This window comes from Penicillium chrysogenum, assembly GCF_028827035.1.
Source record: "Penicillium chrysogenum strain IBT 35668 chromosome Unknown utg000001l_segment0_segment0, whole genome shotgun sequence".
NCBI classification, from domain to species: Eukaryota; Fungi; Ascomycota; class Eurotiomycetes; order Eurotiales; family Aspergillaceae; genus Penicillium; species Penicillium chrysogenum.
Window position 1 is genome coordinate 4,345,974 of NW_026622749.1, and position 22,382 is coordinate 4,368,355.

The following is a 22,382-nucleotide window of genomic DNA, read 5'->3' on the forward strand; positions in this document are numbered from 1 at the left end:
ACCGCATGGCGTTGAGATATGCAAGGACTTGTGGGGATTGTTGTAGGTGTAGCCATGGACTAAGAACCATTGGTGGCCAGCCTGAGCTTGGCGGCTATACAACATTCTTGTTGCTGACCACCCATTCTTGGCCACTTTCGAAGATATATCCGGGGGAAGTCATTTCGGCGAAAGTACGAGCATTCCATGTATTCATTACCGCGAAGGAACCCCCATATCTCGGGAGGAACCTTAACTTTCGGAGTACTTGTCTCATCATCGCCATGGATTCTTATCTTGGACGTGATACTATCTCCTTTCCTTTGAGTAAGGAATTGGAAGCAGAATGGACTGATAATGGCGAAGTATTGCTCCGATCACATCTTCTCAAGGCATGCTGGGCCTTGTTGCTTGCCAGGCTCTCAGAAACACACACGATAACTTTCGCAGTGTTGGAGCAACTCGTAGCCCCTCCAAGGGATGCGTGTTCGAAATTAGTGGCTTCATCTCCCCATTTAGAGACATGGCAAATATCAGACAGGCCGGATAGTCTCTTGGTGGATGCAGCGAAGGAAACGCACAGAGAACCTCTTTCGGGCACACAGACCTCGACGGCTGTGGTCATCAGGTGGCATGATGAACTGAACGGCCCGACGTCTGTAAGTAGCAGTCGATAATGCGATTTTCTCTCGACGTACTAATAGAGTCTCAGTTACCCTACGCATTCAATGCGATTGTTGTTTTGGACTGCAGTATATCACCCGCCAAAGTATATATGGAATACTCAAGAGCCTCTCTCACAGTGAACCAAGCCTGGTCACAATTAACGGCTACGGTTCACATTCTCGAGCAACTAGTTATGAGCCCAGGGATATCACTTCGGGAGCTGGATTTCCTGGGCTCATATAGTACAAAATTGATCCTGCAATGGAACAATCCGTACTCACTCGCACGCCCACAAGTGTGCATTCACACCTTGATCCTGGAGCATTGCCGGAGCCAACCAGATGCCGAAGCGCTGTGTGCTTGGGATGGTTCTGTCACATATGCAGAACTTGATCGATTTTCACTCGCAGTCGCACTCCAGCTGCTGTCACTTGGTGTTGGCCCAGAGTCAGTGGTGCCGCTGTACTTCGAAAAGTCGCGCTGGACGGTAGTCGCCATGCTGGGAGTGCTCAGAGCGGGAGGTGCTTTTGTCCTCCTTGATTCTTCTCATCCTATGCCTCGACTGGCCGAGATTTGCTCGGAGGTACATGCAACAGTTGTCATCACCTCGGAGTCATTACAGGAACTCGGACGGAAGCTGGGCCCTCGAGCTGTCACGATCCTCAACACAATAAATAGTCATGTCGATACAGGCAGAGACGCCTTTAACACATCTGTGAAGCCTTCAAATGCCGCATACGTGGCTTTTACTTCCGGGTCCACTGGCAAGCCCAAAGGAATCGTGATTGAACATCAGTGCTTCGTTGCAAACACGCTAGCCCAGAACGCAGTCCAGAATATTAATAGTCAAACACGGGCTTTTCAGTTTGCTTCTTATGGGTTTGACAGCAGCATTCTCGAGACACTCATGACTTTGGTGGCGGGTGGTTGCGTGTGTATACCCTCGGAGAAGCAGCGGCTGAACGGCCTGGCAGATGCTATCCGCGGGATGCGAGCCAACTGGCTTGAACTGACCCCATCTGTCGCGCGGTTCATCAACCCTGAAGAGGTACCGAACGTGAGCTCTGTCTTGCTTGTCGGTGAACCCATGTCTCAAGACCACATCACACAATGGTCGGGGTCGGGGAAGATCCAGCTCCTCAATGCGTACGGCCCCGCCGAGTGCAGTGTGGTGGCCACTGTGCAGCCCAATGTGCAACTGGAAGATCCCCAAAATATCGGCTGCTCATACAGCAGTCACTGCTGGATCACGAATCCTCAAGATCATGACCAGCTCGAGCCCCTGGGTGCGGTGGGAGAGTTACTCATCAGCGGACCAATCGTGGCCCGAGGCTACCTCAACCAGCCCCACCAGAAGTCTTTCATCTCCAACCCTCGTTGGGCGACGCGATTCGGGATTCCTCCAGGTGAGCGCGTTTACAAAACGGGAGATCTCGTGCGATATAACCTTGACGATGGCGCGTTGCGATATGTTGGGCGCAAAGACCGGGAAGTGAAAATCCACGGGCAACGTGTCGACTTGCACGAAATTGAACATCATGCCTCCCGGTTTCAGAAGGGAATGCTTGCAGTGGCCGATGTACTTCAAGTGAGCGGTGGCAGTGCGGGGAAACTCCTTGCTTTGTTTATTGTCGCAGATAATGATGAGACTGGCATGACGAAGGAAAGCTTCGTTGTCCCCATGAATGACACCCTCCTCGATTTGGTGACCAATATCAAGCATTGGCTTCGCGACTGTCTACCGCCATATATGATTCCAACGAAATATACGTTCATCAATCGCTTTCCTCTGACGAGGACTGGCAAACTCGATCGACGAGCCTTGGTTGATCTTGGAGCAGCATCCAGCCACTCATCGACAAGAGAGCAACCGTCAAATCAGCGTGATAAAGAAGATGTCGAGTTGGACCCGGGGCTTTCTGCCAAGGAAAACACTTTATGCTCCGTCTTTGCTGAGGCTTTAGGGTGTCTCGCAATTAACATTGGCCCAGAAGACGGTTTCTACGACATGGGAGGAAATTCACTAGCTGCTATCGAGCTGGTAGCCCGTGCACGCAATCATGGTCTCGAGATCACGGTGGCGGATGTCATCCGTCTCCAGGATCCACGAAAGATTGCGCGATGCACTGCGCAAAGCAAAGACGTCCGCGAGATCTCACCATTCTCTCTCCTCGTGGATACCGAACAGAGTCTATCCGCCGCGACCGCGCAGTGTGGCATTGGGAGAGAAATGATTGAAGATATTTACCCTTGCACTCCTCTCCAGGAAGGTCTCATGCACCTGTCAATTACCAATCCAGGAGCATTCATGGGCACATATCGATTCTCCTTGGCTCCTTCTACGGACCTTTATCGGGTCTGGGCTGCATGGGAACAACTTTGGCTCGTACACCCCATTCTCCGAACGCGAATCATCCAGCTTCAAGATGGCCAAAAGCTTCAAGTAGTCACGAAGCAAAAGCTCCCATTCGAGGATATTTCAGGCATGGATAATTGTCAGCCCATGAACTTGGGCACCCCGCTTGCGCGTGTGACATATCATCGTGGACGGGGTTCCAGCGGATCGGACTCTGGTATATTCCTGCTGACCATGCATCACGCCCTTTTTGATGGATGGTCATATCTGCAGCTGCTCGGGGATCTCCAGGTGATTTACGCTGGGGACAAATTGTCACCACGCCCTTCCTTCAAACATGTCATTAACTACATCTCCAAGCTCAGCATTGAGGAAGGTCGCTCTTTCTGGAGCCAAGAGCTCAAAGATTTCCAAGCAACAATGTTCCCTACCTCCTCCCGGCGGCCAACCACTTCACCACATTGGCAAGTCAGAAGCCAGCAAATTATCCTGGCTGAATCAGATATGAATTGGACCCTCGCCAATAAGATCAAATTAGCGTGGACTCTTGTGATCTCTTCCCAAACTCACTCAAACGATGTGGTATACGGATTGACTGTCTTGGGCCGAAATGCCCCAGTTCCAGAGATCGATCGTATTGTTGGGCCAACTTTCGCAACATTTCCATTCCGTACGCAGCTTGAGGACGACATATCGGTGGAAGATATGTTGGTTCAAATGCGACAGCACGACGTCTCTATCATGCCATTTGAGCATGTTGGGCTCAGGCGTATCGCAGAGTCAAGCTCAGACGCGGCCCTGGCTTGTGGATTCCAGAATCTCCTCACCATTAGGTTGCAATCTCTTCAGATGCCTCCCGGCGCCCTGATTGAGTTACCTGAGAACGAAAATCATGACCTGAAGTTTGCGTCGTATGCCCTGTCAATCGTCGCCCAGCAGGAAGGCACATCGCTGGGGGTCAAGGCCATCTTTAATAGCTGCATTCTGGGCGCTGATAGGACCGAGGCACTCTTGCAACAGTTCGATACATTATTGCAGCGAATCCTCCGAGAACCTGGGACAAAAATGAAGGATCTGAGGACGCAGCTTTCTCCTGAGTGGCAGCAATTGGCAGCGATAAACAAAAAGAGTCCGTCCCACCTTCGTTGCCTACATGATATTATCAACCACTTCGGCGTCACCCAACCAAACTCTGAGGCCGTCTGCGCATGGGATGGCTCGCTCACATATAGCGAACTTGTCGCGTTAGCGCGGAGATTGGCAGGTCTTCTGCAGTCTTTCGGATCCGGGTCGGAGCCCGGTGCGGTCATCGGGATTTGCGTCGAAAGATCGAAATGGTTCCCTGTTGCCATTCTGGGTGTCATGATGTCTGGAGCCGCCATGGTTCTGTTGGAACCCAACTTCCCCACACAGCGTTTGCGGCATATCTTGCGAGACGCTGGGGCGCGAACGATGATATGCTCTACGGTATTCCAAGAGAAATGCGCGGGCTTGGTTGATGACATGTTGGTTCTGACTCACGATATTGTGACCCAAGCGGACTACGATGCTTGGACTCCATCAGCCGTCTCTCACCACGACCCAATGTATGTCGCGTTTACATCCGGGTCAACGGGTGCGCCAAAGGGAGTTGTGATCGAGCATGGCATGGTATACTCGATGCTCAAGGCACACAAGGACATCATTGGCGCATCAATTGCTTCCCGTGGTTTGCTTTTCGCGTCGCCTGCGTTTGATATCTGCCTTGCTGAGATTGTACTTATCCTCTGTGCCGGGGGCTGCGTCTGTGTGCCTTCTGAAGCTCAACGCATGAACAGCTTGGCGAAAACCATGACAACCATGCAGGTCAACATGGCCATGCTGACCCCTTCGGTGGCGCGAACCCTCGCGCCAGCAGCGATTCCTTGTCTCCAAACCCTGATTCTTGGAGGTGAGGCACCATCAGCATCTGATCTGGAGACATGGGCTTCACGGGTCAAGCTGCATCAGTCCTATGGGCCGGCCGAATGTGCTATGTACACGACTACTACACCCCCGTTGACTTCCAGCTCGGATTTGGGAAACGTCGGGTCTTCCCAAAACGCGTCTTGCTGGATCGTTGACCCGGACAACCATGATGAGCTTCAGCCTGTAGGCTCGATAGGAGAGCTATTGATTGGTGGGCCGATTGTTGGAAGAGGGTATATCAACCGAGCCCAGGAGTCTGCCGCTACCTTCATTCGCGATCCCGTCTGGAGTGAAAACTTTCCCTTCTTGCAAGGAGCGCGACTTTACAAGACTGGAGATCTGGCTATCTTGAACGCAGACGGGTCTTTAAATTTGGTCGGCCGAAAGGACACACAGGTCAAACTCAACGGGCAGCGGATTGAATTGCACGAGATCGAGCATTGTGCCGAGAGATACCAACACGGTACCGCGGTTATTGCAGAATTGATAAAGCCTGTCGGCATACAAAGACCCCGACTTATCATGTTCGTCTATGATCCTGCGACTGTAGAAACGACGGTGGGCATTGATTCTACTTGTCACGACCATCGGGGACTGTTTCTCCCACCGTCAAGGCAAAATCAAGCTTACCTTGAAGGTGTAAGAGACCATCTCAACCAACACCTTCCACCCTATATGATACCTTCCCATTTCCTTTCGCTATCTCGTCTGCCGCTTAGCCCAAGTGGCAAGGCTGACCGCAAGACATTACGCCAGGTTGCATCGAAAATGGATAGAGAGACACTGGAGATGTATCTGGACAATCCAGTGGCAGAGAAAAGGAAACCAACCACAGAGCAAGAGCGATTCGTCCGTGCAAGCTTTGCCACAGCCCTGTCCTTAAATGAGGAGGCCATTGGTATGGACGATAGCTTCTTCGCCTTGGGAGGCGATTCCATCACTGCCATGCGGGTTCTCACTTTGTGTCGGAGAAGGAATATGGCTATCTCGATGCAGGAATTCTTATCAAAGAATACCGTAACACTGTTTTGCAAACATGTCATTCTGATTCAGGGCCAGGCCGTTGATTCCAAGCGCCAGAAACTCCTGGATTCCCAAGACTTGGTGCGAGGGGAAGATCATCTCGTCCAGTTTCAGCACCTCGACTACCAGCTAGATATGGTTCGATCTCAGTCGAATTTGCTGAAATCGGATTCTATTCAGGAAATCTACCCCTGCTCTGACGCCCACAGTGGAGTGTTGGAGCTCTATACGTCCAATTACACGAGCACTGCAATTTTCGAAATTCGTGCTACGGGATCAGTTACCCCGATGCAGGTGAGCAACGCTTGGAGTCAACTAGTGCACCGTCATGTGGCCTTACGGACGGTTCTCATAAAAGAGCCAAAGGTTCATGCAGATTATCTTCATGTAGTCCTCGACAAGGGACCAGCTCAAATTCTTGCTCTTCCTCGCAGCAAGAATGCCCTTTCGGAACTGAAAGGCCTTGAACCAGTCAAATCCTGGGGCCTGTCGCCACCACACCGGTTAATCATCGGTCATGACCATTCCGGGACACTCTTCATGAGACTGGAAACGGGCTATGCCTTGATTGACGCCTTTTCCATGACCATTCTGCTAGAAGAGCTTTCTCTCCTGCTCCAGGGTCAGCCTTTGCCAGAGCGAGGGGTCTCGTATCGTGAATATCTGTCCAATTTGCGCAGCCAGTCATCTGCAGAAACATTGCAATACTGGACACAGGTGCTTTACGGAGTTTACCCTTCCCACCTGCCCAGAGTCCCTGTCACGCAGTCACCTCTGCCTGAACCTCGTTCACAGAGCCGCTGCCTGCCATTTGCACAATCGAAGCGCCTAGATTCCTTCTGGCGCTCCAACAATCTTACCATCACCAACGTTTTCCAGCTAGCATGGGCCTTAACCCTCGCTCACTATACCAATTCCCGCGATGTGTGCTTCGGAACCATCACCTCGGGACGTGATATCCCCCACCTAGAAGTATGGAATATTGTCGGATCATTCTTCAACGTTCTTCCGTGCCCAATTGCGATTGATCCCACGCGCACGGTGATGGACACTCTGCGACAGAACCAGGAGGATATTCAACGTCGAAATGACCACCAATACTGTTCCATACCGGATATAATCCGCAAATCTGGAATAAGAAGCTTGGACAACAACCAACAGCTATTTAATACAGTTTTGACAGTTCAGAACCCATTCTCACTAGAATCATCCACTGCGAGAGATGGGAGCAACGACATCGATGTCAAACTCATCGATTTAGAGGATGCAACTGAGGTGAGCGCCTTCGGAACTTGAACCATGATAAGACCGACTAATCATAATTCTTTCAGTATGACCTTTGCGTTGCTATTCTTCCCTCCCCTTCCCACCTCAAGGTGGAACTACGTTACTGGTCGACCACCGTGTCTGAGGGATATGCTGCGGATATTCTGGATCGCCTTTTCAGCCAGCTGGAACAAATCGTGCATCATGCGACCAAGCCAGTGAGTGTCATCGCCAGCATTGGATGATAAACAAACCATATATCTCTTTCGACTACGACCCTTTCATGATTGCTCCTTTGATGAGGATACGAAGTTCGAGGTCAATTATAACGTGCTCTTTTGGTGTCTAATAATCTTCTACTGTTTACTTGATATTTCCACGTTATGTGCTCTCAGATACTCCCGGGTCCAATTGACAATAATACAAATCATTAAATACTGATTTAAAGGATTTTGTCCAAGTCTACGAGTGCACCAAGCATTAGATTCCAAGGCAATATCATATCCTAGAACTGGTCTAAAATAATAGAGAAACAAGAAAACAACACATAGACAGCCACCGACATCGTGGTCAATGGATGAAACGCCATTCGCACCCGTTTTCCATACCCGAACACGGTTCTAAGACTGGTTCCAACTCAAATTTTGAGGGAGTTCGTCGCGGAAGGGAAAATATCGAAAAAGGAAAATCCATGTACACAAAAGAAAAGGGGAAGGGAAAAAAAAGACAAATAAAAGGCAGACAGGTTGAGGGCATCAGTCCGGGCGAGTACCGCCGAAAATCAAAAGACAAAAATATCGTTGCCCCATAGTCGCTATGCCATCGCAGGAGAAAATAAACGGAAATCACATGTCCATCAGCAGTCCATCTCCTCCGAGACGTTATTTTGTGGAATTGCTTCGATGCAAGATCTGTACATTGGTTGCACTTGTACCACTGCCGACCGATCGTCGTCGCGGGCGAATCTCACTGCCGCTTCCGCTCCGTCGCCGCCGGCCAGTGTTTCGAATCGAGCCTCGGCGTCGTGTCTGGAGCAAACGGACGTTTTCACGTTAGAATCACGCTGGCTGTACATGGGCGGACGTGGCTCTTAGCAAAAGACAAGAACGAGGGCGATAGGGCCAGAGAAAAGAAGTATTTCGCATAGGAATGCACGTATCTGGGCAATGCAGCACAGATCAGAGATGCACTGGACTTACCGAATTAGGGGTGCCTTCCCGGCTGGGCCGTTCCTTGGAATCGGAATCCTCTTGCAATTTCAGGGAGTTCAACCGCCTTTGACTCTCGTGGGTCATGGCCTCTACCTCATCGATCGGCTCCGGCACGTCAAGGGCGGGGGGTGGTGGTGGGGGAATGCCATTCTTTCGATCTTTGGCCTGTTGTTCAATCACCTCCCACCGGTCCGCGCGAGTCTTTTCGCGTTGGTCTGCGTTGTTCTGGTGCTCGGTGTAATCATGAGAGCATTCATCGAAGAGTTGCGGGTTGATCTCCATGAACATCTTCATGGCATTGTAGACCATGCTGTGAATTGTTCTGATTCAAGGGTTAACTTAGCCCATATCGAAGTCAGTAGCATTATGCAGATCGAACTCACCGGTTCCAGTGTCCCTTCGAGTTCTCGTAAAGCGGAGCAAACATAAGCGGGAGAATTGTCTCCACATTGTCGCTTACGAGATTACAGAAGTATTCATTGTTCCAGAAGTACAAAGCACGTTCAGCAACCTGGAAATGGGGACTGGCAACAGACTTGGCCAACTGATTGAACAGAGGCTCCTGGACTTTGGCGAACTCGCCCGGATCCATAACCTCGAAGATGTCTTCCACCTCGTTCAGGTACATCACCTCCTTAGTGCTATTAGTCTTAGGCCAGAAGCGCAGTAAGCCGAGAACAACCTAGGCGTGTTAGTTAGTACTCAAGGTATGCTGGAGAAAGATAAATGGGAGCTTACATCTTCAGTCAATGAGGAGTCCTTCTCCAAAAATTGCACGATGCAGTATGCCAATTGCGGGTGGTACATGCTGAGGCTCTTCACTTTGTGCATGGGCAGGAGCACTCTAGTCAAGAAGAGCTTGTGTTCCTCCTTCAGCGGCAAAGCGAATCCGTTGATAATGGAACCCAGGATTTCGAGCAGCTCAGCGATTCCGTTGTGGCGTTCTGTTTCGTACATGAACTGGAAGAAGACGTTGTTGATGGATCGGCGGATGTATGACCGCAAGTTCAAGAACTTTCCATAGATGCGATGGAGAGTTGTCTTGAGGAAGTCACGTTCCCGGGGATCTTCTGAGTCAAATAGGTCCAACAACTATAAGTAGCATTAGCTTGCATCCAACATAAAAACTAAGAATCAGGAGACATACCGAAAGCACAAACTGATGGTCAATATAACCCTTCGCGATGTTCGTGTTGAAATCCTGGCTTTCGATGAATCTCAAGAAGAATTCATACACGACTTGGATATGAGGCCAAGCCACTTCCAACACCGGCTCGTCCTCCTCCGGGTCAAATGCCTCGCCTTGGGGCGTCATAGGCGGAGGAATAGGACGGAACAGGTTCTTGGCAAACATCTCTACCACGCGAGGATACATGGGCTCTGTAATGACCGACCGATTGTTGGCAACATAATCTAAGAGTTCATGTAGCGCCAGCCTCTTGATCTCCTTGGACTTCATATCGGCTGTCGGGTCATTGAAATCAAAGATGATGTTGCACTGGTCGATCTTTTGCATGAACAAATCTTGGCGCCGGTTGGGAGGTACTTCGTGGAATCCCGGCAACTTCTCCAGTTCTCTCTGGCGCTGATCGGAGATGTCGAATCGCGACGAGTGTTGACGTTTGGGAGTCCGGATACCTTCCGACATGTCCTTAGGAGTTGTCTGTAGGCGGTCGAAGACATGAGACTTCCTAGGAGGTGCGAGATCTCCGGGCATCGTTTCGGCGGCACCAGGAGGGGGGACATGCTATAGAATCCAATCATTAGCAAATGTGAATATTCACCAAAGTGTGAAACGGCTGTACTTACCGGTGCGCTTGGGCTAATTATGACACTAGGAGCCGCCGGCTGGCCTTGCCTACTCGGAGTTCCTGGTCCATTGCCTGGCTGTCCTGCAGCGCCCGGTTGGGGTATATAGTGTTGAACCGGGGTGCCGGGGTGAGGCGCGCCCGCAGAAGGGGTTCCGGCGGGGGAAGCGTTGTCCGGCGATTTGTTTCGCGAGTCATTGAGGGAGGTTGTGGAGGATGTGGGTGTCCCTTGGTTAGGGGAAGAAGACTGCTGCGCGTTTGAAATTCCGAGGGATTGATTCTGTGAGGCGGAGCTGGAGTCTTTCTTTTTCGAGGACTTGTTGTCTTTCGCCCGCGACAACTGGTCATGCTAAAAGCAGGGCATAGAAGGTTAGACGAGTTGCGAAATGACACCACCTGCATGGCAAAGAAGGGGATAGATGGGCAGAAGTGATCATGCGGTGAGGTGCGCTTAGGCAGGATACGCGGACAACTAACCACTCTCTGTCTGAAACCCTTCATTTTGATGATTATGTAGATGGCCACATGTACTCGGCTAGGTTTCTTGGTGCCAGTGCAGCCAGACGGCGCACTCTAGCCGGAGTGAATCGAGGGGAACCAACAGAAATAGCCGCTCAGGATAGCCACGAGGGGGGGAGTGTTTGGATCGACCTAATAGGAGATTATCATAAGCGGTCCGGGTCTCACAGCATGTAAGAAGGTTATTGTGAAGGGAAATGCATCTGAAATGCCAATATAAAGCCCCGGAAATACATGGAAAGGTTCAATGGCAACAGCATCAGGCACTCCAAACAATGTGCAGTCGCAGCACGCGCACGGAGCACAATGATGCTAGGAAGAAAGGGCCAATACAGGCAATGGAAGACTAGTGTCCGATCAAACGTACCTCGGTAGTTATGAGTTGAACAATTGACGGATCGAGTGGGAGTGCTCGGTGAGGGTAGGTGTTATAGGACAAGCTTGGTCGGCGCTGGAGGATCTCCGTGTCGCTTAGTGGCAGGCTGGGAGCGGGGGATTTGGGAGCACTAGAGGGATGGGCACTCAGGTCGCAGCCCACTGCGAAAGCACAAGAATCTTGATCTGACTAGCGAGAGGTAAATTCGATGATGTACACAAGACCAAATAAAGATGATGGCGTTGGGTTGTGGAGAGGAGGAAGGGAAGTGGATTGTTGTTGAGGTGTAGGGAAAGGCGGGTTGCTTCTCCTGGCTGTGATGGTGATGAGAGGGGGACCACGCCCAAGTATTTTGCGGAGGGCTCTACTATTTTTTTTTTTTTTTTATTGAACTGGATCTCTTCGGGCTTCAATTTCAGAAAATGAATTTACTCGACTATATTCTTCTCCCCTCCTCTTCTCCTGCCACCACTGTATGCTTTTTCCCGCCTGTTTCAAATTATGCTTATGTCATTGTCCACGTGACCTTCAAGTGGGACTCGAATTTCAGGCACAGAGGCACAACGTCACTAAGTTAACTAACTAATCTGAGACATCCAGCCCTGCAGTTATGGAAGGTGTTTAACCAATTCTAAACATGTATCCAGGTAGTTATACAATTTCACCAGGTGATATATCCCTTCGAGTAAAGCCAAGCAGGTCCTGGAGATGGAGATTCATATAGAGGCCTGTGCTTTTGCCCCACACGACCACAACATCACCTGGGAGGCACACGAGTTGGTCCAAAGAGGAAATTCATCCTTCATATTCTTGAAAAGTTTAGATACTTATGTCAATCCAATGTTATGGCATTCAATTGTTAGGTATAGTACTGCTGGGACTATATGGAGGTTCCAGTCTCAACATTTTTGTACATGTGGAAATATATATCTTGATAAAGGACTACAGTAGCTCACCTGTTCTTAGCCTAGTGCGTATTTCTTCTTTTCATGGCACCGAAATATCGTGGTAGATCCTAAATATCTGTTATGCATGTAATTAGAAGGCAACCAGAGCTGGGAATTCTCATTATAACCTCACTAGAAGATCATTTAGACCACAATAGGGTATTAGCAGCTATATTGCAAGTATAAATAGATCATTTGTACAGCGACAATAGTTCTCTTCTCTTCTCTTCTTCACACCACGACGAGAGCAGATACAGAGTTCCAAGGAATCTGCTCCACAACAAGCCTAGTCAGTCATCCTTACTCGCAGTCCTCACCATATTTCTAAATCCGTCAAAGTTTCTTTATCAACTAACTCTTACTTAGGACCTTGACCATTACTTACCTACCGACCGTCACTTGATTAGCGGCTCTTACTTTCCTCCATGCTCACCACCCTTTGGCATTTACTTCTAGCAGCCTGAACTTTCACAATGGCGGACTTCATTATGCCTCGGACCAATTGCCAGGATCCCGACGTGCTATCTTCGGACAAGAAGGCCAAGACCCAACACAAGTTACCCAAACCATACATTAACTTGGCTACTCTTTGGTGTCTGCAGTGTTTTCGCTGTGCAGTTCGCCACTTGGATGAAGAGCCCTTCGACGTGTTTCACGTGGCGTGCTCAATCGACGTTCGTTGCCCCCTAACCTGTGATGAGTGCAAAGACAGGGATGACAAATGTGACTGGGTAAATATTGGCTGTTCCCGGGCCCTTTCTGAGAAGATATGCTTACATGCGTTGGGACTTTATGCAGATCCCCCAGGGTATCCGGGGCCATGTATTCGAGCTGATGGCTTTGATCAAATTCGTGGAGAAATACTGGACCGACGACATTGCATACAAGGATGGTTACGAGTCGCAGGAAAAGGCCTACGCGGAACTTGGCACCGCAATCAATGGTCTCTGTACTGCCTTCGATGACCTGGTCGAGACACACAAAAAGGACCATATGCTGACAGGCAATGTCTCTGATGTGAGTTTTCTTTAGTGCGTTCTACGTCTGTGACGATCTGCTAATCTGTGCACAGGAGGCTAAGGCTGGCTATTTCGCTTGGTGCGAAGCTAGACAGCATATGGTCCGTCCCAACACCCAGTACATCGAGGGGCTCCATTTCCAGTATGCCCGCCGAGCTACGGAGCATCTCCGCCTTCGAATGGGTGAAGGAGCGTCAATCAGCTGGGCCGCCGCAATTTGTGCCTTCTATCTAGCTGTCACTTCCACAGTTCGAAAGTATGTCACAAGCTGGAGTTATTCCATTGTTGACCAGTTTCCTCTGGAGATTCCTGACCTTTGAGTCAATTGACTTGCTTTTCCCGATTCATTGCGGCGGGCCTTCGCGATCGCGTTAACTATATTGCGATTCGTTTTTCGTTTGCTTTTGATTTTCTTTGCGTGGTTTCCTGTTAATGGCGTGACGAGGCGTCTATTGACTAGGACTTCTTTGATGGTTTCCCGTCTGGTTCTGCGGTTGCTTCAGAGCCATTGCATAGCATATCAAATGCATTATTTTCTAGCGGGCTTCTCTGCTTTCTGATCGTTTATCGTTCCCTACTACCCACTTACTAGACAAGGGCATACATATGTATTATTTACCATAAAACAACTTCGACAATATAGACGCAGCGTCGCCATGAATGACCAGCGGAACCACAGAATAGCCTTTATGTGATCCCATTCGGAGAGACCAACTACGGCAATGTTGCCGAGAACGCGGAGGTCAAAGAGAGGAGACATCGGACTTAAAGCCAAGCAGGAAACCCACCGAGGGTAGTGACATATGGCAATCACGTGGATAGAGAGAGAGATAGAGCGGACAGAATAGCATAAGTTCCAATGTTGATCAAGCTGCTAGCCTCTACCCATGGATATCTGGGTACTTTTCTTCAGTGCGTACATAGTTTCTGATGTAAAATGATCACCACATTCTTGCTATTTCAAACTTCCCATCACATTATCCATTCGATAACCATCCCTAAAGGTATAGTTGTCCCTAGCGACTTAAGAAATACAGAAGCACGTCCAGCAAACAAAATACAGAGATCCATTGGAGGTAGTATCTATCCTATTATATCCATTAGTATGTTCTTCAACAAAGCCCATCAACGATTGTCACAAGACATCGTTGTAGGAATTACATCGACCATAGCTGGTGAACTGTTTGAGCCACCTATAGTTACATTGTTATTCGCCGAGTCTCGTCAAACCCATACAACCTCATCGAGAGAGTATTAGAACCAGTGGCAGCGCGGCTAGCAAGGCTCTCCTTAAGCTCAGACACGTGGTTGCAGCACTGCTTTTCTCACCGCTGCTACTACCACCGGTAGCAGCAGCGTAGGTGTAGTAAAGACTAGCAGCTGTCTGCGTGCCTAAACTATTAACAGCAGTGGTACTAGGCAAACTAGATGCCGAGATCATTGAGTATCCATTGGCGAAGGGATAGAATCCTGTCGTTTGAGGACTGGCGCTACAGTACGCGCTAGACACCCCCATCACGTAACTCTGCGGGAACCAGTGGTAGCCTTCGTGGAAGTTAGCATTTTGACCAAACCACGAGAACAGCATAATGGAAGGACAAGCTGTGGAGAAGACACACCCTCGATGCCTCCATGTTGTCTGTAACATTCCTGACAACCGGCCGCCGAGTCGAAGAAGGGATATATGTCACAATAGCATTGCTGCTGGACATCCCAGTCGCCCGAATAAGGCTGAAGGCCCGTAAAACTGCCGTTCGTGTTTTGGAAGTAGCAATTAGAATTAATCGCCGCTTGTCGTTTACACGGAGCCTCGTCGATCAGATAGGTGGGCTTGGGAGAGATGGCTTCAGACGCGTCATCCCGGCGGTAATTGTGGTGCGACAACGGATTATGCGGTAGAAAGCATGCATTGTAGAGATCAATGTCCAGGTCGGTCAGACCAGAGTCCTGGGATGAGACAACATAGAACCTGGAGATATAGGCAGCGTTTGGGAATACGGGGTATTCCCCGGAGCCGGTGCCTGAAGCGGTCGAACTAGAGGATGTGCTGGTACCAAAAATGGTGTCATACGCGTGGGATGAAGTGTCTTCCAGGGAGGTGGTTGTAGAGGTTGAGGCAGGCATAGGCATAGTGGACGAAAGGGGTGATCTGTTGAAATGACTTCCATCCTGGGAAGGAAGATCTCAGGAGAATGCTTGGCAATACCCGACCAATCACATCTCCTCAACTCGGGTGTCCTTGATGGAATGGCAGTCGTATTATTTTTTGGCGACAAGAGAAGATAAACTGTTGGCTTTGTATGGACAATGGACACATTATGTTGCTGATATTCGACCTCGGGAGGGTAGTGGTGAAGATCGTTTCATTACTGGCTGCGACCGGATGACTTCTCTGGTCGCTTGACCGCTGTATGTTTGAATCCAGCGCTGGATAAGTATAGAACAGGCGGCAGGAAAAGCCTGGCATCGTTTATTCTATACTTGTCGTCAGGTTTTAGAATTTGAGCGATGTGGTAACTGTGCGGGATTTACTGAGACGAAGGGAACACACGTCATTGACCACTTTGATAGCTACTGTAAAAGACAGAGCTGATTTGTGTCGTTTCACTTCTTCAAATGTCAATTCAACCAATTTTCTCGAGTTGTCTCTTCGAGCAAAGCTCCGCCATGGTCAGTTGTAGTCGGCCATTCGATGCGATGAGTCAGCAAAATCCCGCGATCCCTGTGGGCGCACTAACCGCTTGTGGAATGTAGCCTCGATTCTTTCCCTAACCCTGAGAGATATTGCTGGGAGCCTTTAATCGTGGGAAGGTGAAGAAAAATACAGAATCTCATATAAGCAGCTGTACTCAACTGAAAGCACCGAAGGGAAGTGGAAGCATTGCCTTTGATCTCATTTGCGCAATCCTACCCGTGAGCAAATCAGAGACAACGACAACCAACATCAGTTGAGACTCAAAGCCGGCGCAAATGATTTGACCACATCATTCACAAGTCTAATACAAAACCAACGAGCATGGATGATAAGCGGGGGCCCAGAACTGCCCCTTTCTACGCAGTGCCATCCCGTCGCCTTGTCAGCGTCGAGCACCCTGCCGTGGTGCGCAATGTCGACAAGGCGATCGAGACCTTACAAGGCGACCCAGGGATAAAAACAGTGAGAGCACTTGTCTGTTTGAGAGAATGTTGAATACATGCTGATATAATACAGATTCTGAACCCAGCAGATGGCACACTAGCTAATCTGGTGTTGCGACCAGAGGATGCCATGGCTCGATCAGTCCAGTCAACGAGCATCCAGTCGAACAATGTCCTTCTCAAAGTCACTGTTCCCAAGCGGACAGGACGGAAGCGCAAGAGAGGCTCAAACGAGCCTTTCCTAGACGCACCGGAATCGGAAGCATCCAAGCCGCCACCGCGACGGACTGCTAAGGATCTATTGCGCAGTTTGAGTGATAACCCTTCCAAGTACCAGATTGAGCCAGTCGGGAGGGTTGAACGCACACATGTGTTCCGAGGTAAGTTCACTACTTCGATGCTCCATTGCCAGTTTGCTAACGTCTGATATCAGGAATCCCTGATTTCGTTTACTCGACTACGGCGAGTTCATTTACGAACAGGTTCCGAGACCAAATTCTGCCGTTTGACTGTGAGTCTACTTGACATGCACTCCTGTAGAAACGTACTAACAAGGGGCAGTCGACAAAATGAAGCAATTTGACATCGAAATGACAAAAGGCACCATCGCAAATGCAGATCTCATTCCACCGCCATCGTTCAGCCACGGAGATGTCCCATTCCACTACATGTAAGAGCCACCACGCCAAAAGCAGCAAGCCAAGACCACCAGACCACTAACCTCTCCCTCCCAGCTACCGGCAAAACCCAACAGTGAAACAAGCAATTGGCCGCTCTGGCCAACTGGAAACAGTGAACACACAAACCGCCAACAAAATCCGAACCTACCTAGTGCCCTACGATATACCACAGGTCCCAACAGAGCCACGCCCAGACATGCTCCCAATAAGCGCACTGGACGCTGGCATGCTGCGAACAATCGCCACTCTAAACGCCCTATACGAAAAGCAACCCGCCTGGACACGTCGCGGCCTACGCAACAACCTAACAACGGACGAAGAGCGTCTGAACCTGCGGCACGCAATTCCGTACGTGGGCTACATCTTCCGATCCGGGCCCTGGCGCGACGCAATCATCAAGTTCGGCCTCGACCCACGCACATCACCAGAGTACCGACATTACCAAACCTTCATGTTCCGACTTCTGGCGCGGGAAGCCGAGCTCGCGCGCGACGGAAGCGGCGGCCGACGACACACTGTCCCACGGCCGAGCGAGATGCGCGTAGTTGAAGACGAAGGCGCCGGCGGGCTGTCAACGGGCCATATATTCACTGGCAAGCTACCGTTTGCGCATGACGGACGGATCTGGATGGTTGGCGAGATCGAGGACGCGCAGCTGCGGGCGTGTCTGTATCCACCTGATGCGGGGCCTGGGTTCCTGCGCAGCGAGTGCGATATTGTTACTGATGGGTGGTTTCGGAATGGTGCTCTTGCGAAGGCGAAGACGATTATGCGGAATAAGATTCAGGCGTTGATGGAGGGGCGGGAGCCGGTTGATGAGGATTATACGAAGATTATGCGGCTTCCTGACCATGCGCAGTCTGAGACTGATTTCTCGTTGTTCACGCTTGATCCCCAGACTGCGTCGCCGAAGGAGATTAGTCTTGCTACGGAGGTTCGGGCGATTATTCGGAGTTCGCCGGTTTGGAGGGATTTGACGGCTAATGCTGGATTGGCTAGGAGAGAGGCTGGGGAGGGTAGGGGGAGGGTGAAGGGGAAGCAGGCTGTGAAGGGGAAGAGTGTTGAGCCGGAACCTGAGCCTGAGCCTGAGCCTGAGAAAGTCGATGAGGAGAGTGAAGGTGAAGAGGCAGAGATTCAGCGGAGGGAGATGCTGGCTGATCAGGTTGCGGATGCCGCTGCGGCGAGGGATGCTGATGAAGCCGATGAAGACGATGAGGCCGACGGTGATGATAGTGACGACATGGATGATGACGAGGACGAGTAACGAGTAACGGGACTCCCAGCTTAGTTTAGGATTGGCTACATCTAGAAAAAATGATACTTTGTGCTCAATGTAGTCATCGAAATAATCATCCATTTTAATCCTCGCTAAAGATATAGGTAGACTCGGAATGCATCGTGAAGCATTAGACATAACACAGACAATAATTCATCAATTAGACAGGATAAAGAAAGTCAACCTGAGTGGTCACAATAGTGAAGCAAAAAGATACATAATTCGTAGCAAGCGTTATACCAAAGCACCGTATAGACTGAGCCCCAGTCCCCAAAAGCGACCAACACCCAACAGAAAGAGAAACCCCAAAAAACCAAGCAAATAGGTATAGGTATCGGGCCCAACCAGGCCGAAAAACAGCGCCACTGAGCCAGATGCAGATGCAGATGCGAAGAATGACGAGAAGACAGATCAAATAGTAGACTTCATGCTATCAGTTGCGTCCTCGTGGTTTTCCTTCTGGGTTTCGGCCGGAGTAACATCCAAAACAGAAGCAATGGAAGTAGTGGCAAGAGTCTGCTGACTCTGCGCAAGAGGCGAAGAAGGCTTCTTAAACGCAGGCGAGTGCTCTTCATCATAAACAATTGCATATGAGAAGGCATTGCAATCTTCGGCATAGTATTCGGCAGCGTTGAGCTCCCCGAGCGGAGCACGGGTCTCCTCCATCTTTGCTGACTTGCGAGCGGCAGCAGGGGTGGTGGTAGTAGACTGACGAGCGCGGGGGAGTTCGATGTCCAGTTCGTGAGGGGGAATGTTCTCCTTCCCACGAGGGCAGGGGTCGGATTTCCCCTCGTCGTCGCTGATATCCAGGACAGTGGTTGAGTGTTGCATCAGGTTGGTGTTTTCCTCCTGCTCGGTGTCGACATGGATATCGAAGCACCACGAGGCCGGGGCCTTGGGGGCAGGAGCAGGTTTGGGAGTTGTGGATTTGGCAAGAGCGGAGGCAAGAGAGAAGGGACGAGCGACGCCGCGCTTGCTATATTGCTCCGAACGGGGCTTGGCGATGAGCGAACGGCGAGTGGCTGACTGGCTTGACTTGGGAGGTGGCGAGCGACCAGCGGGCTTAAGGATGGGAGCTGACTTGGGAGTAGTGATTGAGATCTTCGAGGGAGTCGAGCGAACGGGGGAGATGTTGATGCGGGTGGAAAGAGCCATGCGGGATGTTTTGACCGGCTTGGACGCGCTCTTGTCCTCGTCGTCCTCCAAGGTACGTTTGCGTTTTGTGGAAAAGCTGGCTGGATTGATATTCTCGGAATCGGCGTCAATGAAGATTGAGCTCTTCATACTCTTCATTGGAGTGGACTTCACGGACATGGCACCTGGTTACAATTGTGAGCTAGACCATTTTGGGAACATCAAAACATGGGTCATCACGTACCATTTTGCTGGTTCTGACGATTAAGTTTCGAGCGCATCAACGGCATCGTGTCCAAACAGCCCAAAGGCTGACGAGTCGGAGTCATAGTGAGAGTGGCCATGGTGGAGGAAGAAGGGATGTTTTGTTTTGGTCTTTTGGTCAGCGCCAAGTGGGGGAGGATTGGCGGTCTACAATAGGCACTAGACAGGCCGATCGCACGATTTGAAGAGGGTAAGTGTGCAAGACAGAAGAATCAAAAGAAATAAAATGATTGAATGATAGGAATTGGTCGGATGAAATTTGGATCAAATGAAGGAATGGGTAGGATATGGTCGACTACACCCGTTGAGAGGGAGAGAAAGAGAGAGAACGAGGGATGATTCGGGGTAAAAGACGTGCAACGATGAGGTAGATATAGTAAGTTGGAACGTGAAGAGCTTCGGATTAGAGAGTTTCGAGGCAAGGAGCAAAATGGACATGAGGAGTCACAAATGGAGGGCGAAGGGAACTATTTCAAGGCCTGCATACTCGAGCGCGTCGCGTTTGGTGGAGGCTGCCAATTCGAAAAGTGGCGTTTATGCAATTCCCAGCACAATCCAATTGACGGGTTTCATTCTTCGATGTCTCGTGTGGAAACAATGGTAATATGCAGATCACTACGATCGTACGCGCTTTTCCGTATGTCTACGGATTATGCATCCTCTACTCCATACGGAGTATTGTGGTGTTTCTATCACAGTGCCTCTGTCCGACAATGTTGTACACAATTAATTCTTCTTAATTTCCCTAGAATTGCCTGTACAAGTAAATCATTACCAAAATCACCGGGGCAAAGGTCAAAAGTCCAATTTACCCCCCCGCTGAACACTGCATGTCGCGTATCCCTTGGACGCGTCGGTCAGCAGCCTAAGTATTCGGTACCCGACCTCCCGCCACTAGCGCATACATCGCGTAAGTACCAAATACCTCCACGTCCACGTCTTGTACGTTCCTTCGCGCGCGACTTCGCGTTCACGTCTCTTCCTTGCGCATTGTGCGCTCATTCGTGCCGAACAGCGTCTCCAATTCCGCTAATAGTATGTTGCATGAAATGTCTACTGAAAATCTGCCAACGCATCTGTCTCCATTGGCTGTCCCCCATCCGGACTGAGGTTACCGGATGAAACCATGCATGCAGTGGCCGATCGGGGGCTGCGAGGGTTTGAGGTGAATGTGGAACATTCTACGAAGTTCGGTTTCAGGTGAGGTTTGGGGGTGTCTGGGGGTGTCGCGCACTCAAGGCTGGGGAATGTACTCTGGGCTGGCTATCCAGGTGGTTCAAAGTAGGAATCGCCCCTGAAGGCTGTCCCAGGGCGTAGGATGATGGAGGGTTATTAATAGGGATATTACTTGGACAAGGTCTCCAAGGTTTGATGGCACCTGCACCCCCTGTTCCTCGTGGGCTCGGATTATTTCCTTCGGTGGATTGATCCTTGTTGCATTCCTCGCGAAAGCCGAGAGAGCCTATCCTTTACGCCATCGACGTACTGTCGCGTCGGCATTCCATTACAGGCAGGAAATGCCGACCAGAATAGTCCACATAGTCCGTAGTATCTCGTGATATAATAATGTACATGACCACAGACTTGCTGTGCCAATCCCCTTAGATCTCATCCTCAAAGGGAATGCTATCCATGGCGCCCTGACGTTCCACAGTTCGAGCCGAGGCGCGTGCAGCCAAACGCATCGCCTCGTCCATGACAGTCTTGTACCTGTATGTCTTCTCATCATCCGCAATATCCTGTCCAGCCTTGCCCTCCGCACGACGTTTCTCGCGCCACCGCGCCACCCTGACGGCATAGGCCCCAACAAATGTATCACCCGCGGCAGTAGTATCCAGGACCCGAGAGACAGGGGCGGCTGGGATATCATTGGTGAAGCGGTGTACTCCATCACTTGGTCCAGACGAGCCGCTATCTGCGGCACTGTACCAAACGCCGTTCGCCCCGAACGTGATAAGAATGTAGGTGACACCCAATTTGTGGAAATATCGAGCGACCTTTTCCTTGCTATCCAAGCCCTCTGCATCCGGAGCCGTGCGAAGCAGTTGATCCACAGGCGGAGTCATCAGCTCAGCCTCTGTCTCATTGAGAATCAAATGGTCGACAGCAGCGTACACATCCTCAGGCAGGCCACCAGGCGGCGCAGGTGCCGGGTTAAGCATAACATCCGGGCCGCACTCAATGCCGCATTTCCCAGTGGCGCGAGCCTTGGCCTTGTAAGAAGCAACCTCACGTAGTATCCCGATAACGGTGTCGACCGGGATCTCTCCCTGCATGACGATAACATCGGGAACAGGCGCTGCTAGCGCCATGCCTAGCACCTCCGGAGTAGGCTGCATGCCGTCGTAATTTGCACCGGGCGAGAACAGAATGCGGTTCTCGCCACCAGCTGACGAGTCCACGACTATCACCGCGACACCCGTGTATGCGTTCTCGATGACTTTGACTCGCGACGGGTCGACACCAGATCTCTCAAGGGTCGGTTTAAGCAAGGCGGAAAAGTGACCGTCCAGAGCCCCTACTGCGCCCATCATCTCGACATTGACGTCGCTTGTGGAGTTCGTGGTGCCGGTTGGCTTGGCTCGGGACATGCGTCCACATGCGACGGCTTGGTTTGCGCCCTTGCCGCCCGCGCTGGTGAAGTAGGATGAGGAGGTGATTGTCTCGCCTGGGTTTGGAAATCGGGGCGTGACCGAGACCATGTCCGCATTGAGGGATCCAATGACTCGGATAAGAGGTGGCATGATCGACAAGGCGTTTCAGTTCCGTTCGT

General features: G+C 50.6%; 7 protein-coding genes across 7 annotated transcripts; 3 read left to right on the forward strand and 4 right to left on the reverse strand.

Annotated features, from left to right (window-relative positions):
• Nucleotides 1-263: 263 nt before the first annotated feature.
• N7489_001738 (non-ribosomal peptide synthetase) lies at nt 264-7,482 on the forward strand (the record flags this gene model as incomplete). Its single annotated transcript, XM_056707493.1, has 3 exons — nt 264-638; nt 692-7,246; nt 7,303-7,482. The coding sequence occupies 3 exons, from the start codon at nt 264-266 to the stop codon at nt 7,480-7,482; spliced, it is 7,110 nt and encodes a 2,369-aa protein (XP_056571795.1).
• Nucleotides 7,483-8,093: 611 nt separating this feature from the next.
• N7489_001739 (protein phosphatase 2A regulatory subunit RTS1) lies at nt 8,094-10,757 on the reverse strand (the record flags this gene model as incomplete). The annotated part of the gene is made up of 7 exons (XM_056707494.1): nt 8,094-8,300; nt 8,437-8,770; nt 8,832-9,130; nt 9,187-9,540; nt 9,596-10,195; nt 10,258-10,605; nt 10,734-10,757. 7 exons carry the CDS (start codon nt 10,755-10,757, stop codon nt 8,094-8,096), a joined length of 2,166 nt encoding a protein of 721 aa, XP_056571796.1.
• Nucleotides 10,758-12,571: 1,814 nt separating this feature from the next.
• Nucleotides 12,572-13,437, forward strand: N7489_001740 (uncharacterized protein; the record flags this gene model as incomplete). Its single annotated transcript, XM_056707495.1, has 3 exons — nt 12,572-12,829; nt 12,897-13,115; nt 13,171-13,437. The coding sequence occupies 3 exons, from the start codon at nt 12,572-12,574 to the stop codon at nt 13,435-13,437; spliced, it is 744 nt and encodes a 247-aa protein (XP_056571797.1).
• A 920-nt stretch (nt 13,438-14,357) lies between these two features.
• N7489_001741 (uncharacterized protein) lies at nt 14,358-15,247 on the reverse strand (the record flags this gene model as incomplete). Its single annotated transcript, XM_056707496.1, is given in 2 exon segments — nt 14,358-14,719; nt 14,737-15,247. 2 exon segments carry the CDS (start codon nt 15,245-15,247, stop codon nt 14,358-14,360), a joined length of 873 nt encoding a protein of 290 aa, XP_056571798.1.
• An 886-nt stretch (nt 15,248-16,133) lies between these two features.
• Nucleotides 16,134-18,199, forward strand: N7489_001742 (transcription factor TFIIIC subunit TFC1; the record flags this gene model as incomplete). The annotated part of the gene is made up of 5 exons (XM_056707497.1): nt 16,134-16,274; nt 16,329-16,635; nt 16,689-16,766; nt 16,817-16,925; nt 16,990-18,199. The coding sequence occupies 5 exons, from the start codon at nt 16,134-16,136 to the stop codon at nt 18,197-18,199; spliced, it is 1,845 nt and encodes a 614-aa protein (XP_056571799.1).
• A 423-nt stretch (nt 18,200-18,622) lies between these two features.
• On the reverse strand, nt 18,623-19,689 carry N7489_001743 (uncharacterized protein; the record flags this gene model as incomplete). The annotated part of the gene is made up of 2 exons (XM_056707498.1): nt 18,623-19,530; nt 19,590-19,689. 2 exons carry the CDS (start codon nt 19,687-19,689, stop codon nt 18,623-18,625), a joined length of 1,008 nt encoding a protein of 335 aa, XP_056571800.1.
• A 1,521-nt stretch (nt 19,690-21,210) lies between these two features.
• Nucleotides 21,211-22,353, reverse strand: N7489_001744 (ribokinase; the record flags this gene model as incomplete). Its single annotated transcript, XM_056707499.1, has 1 exon — nt 21,211-22,353. The coding sequence occupies one exon, from the start codon at nt 22,351-22,353 to the stop codon at nt 21,211-21,213; it is 1,143 nt and encodes a 380-aa protein (XP_056571801.1).
• Between the last annotated feature and the right edge of the window lie 29 nt (nt 22,354-22,382).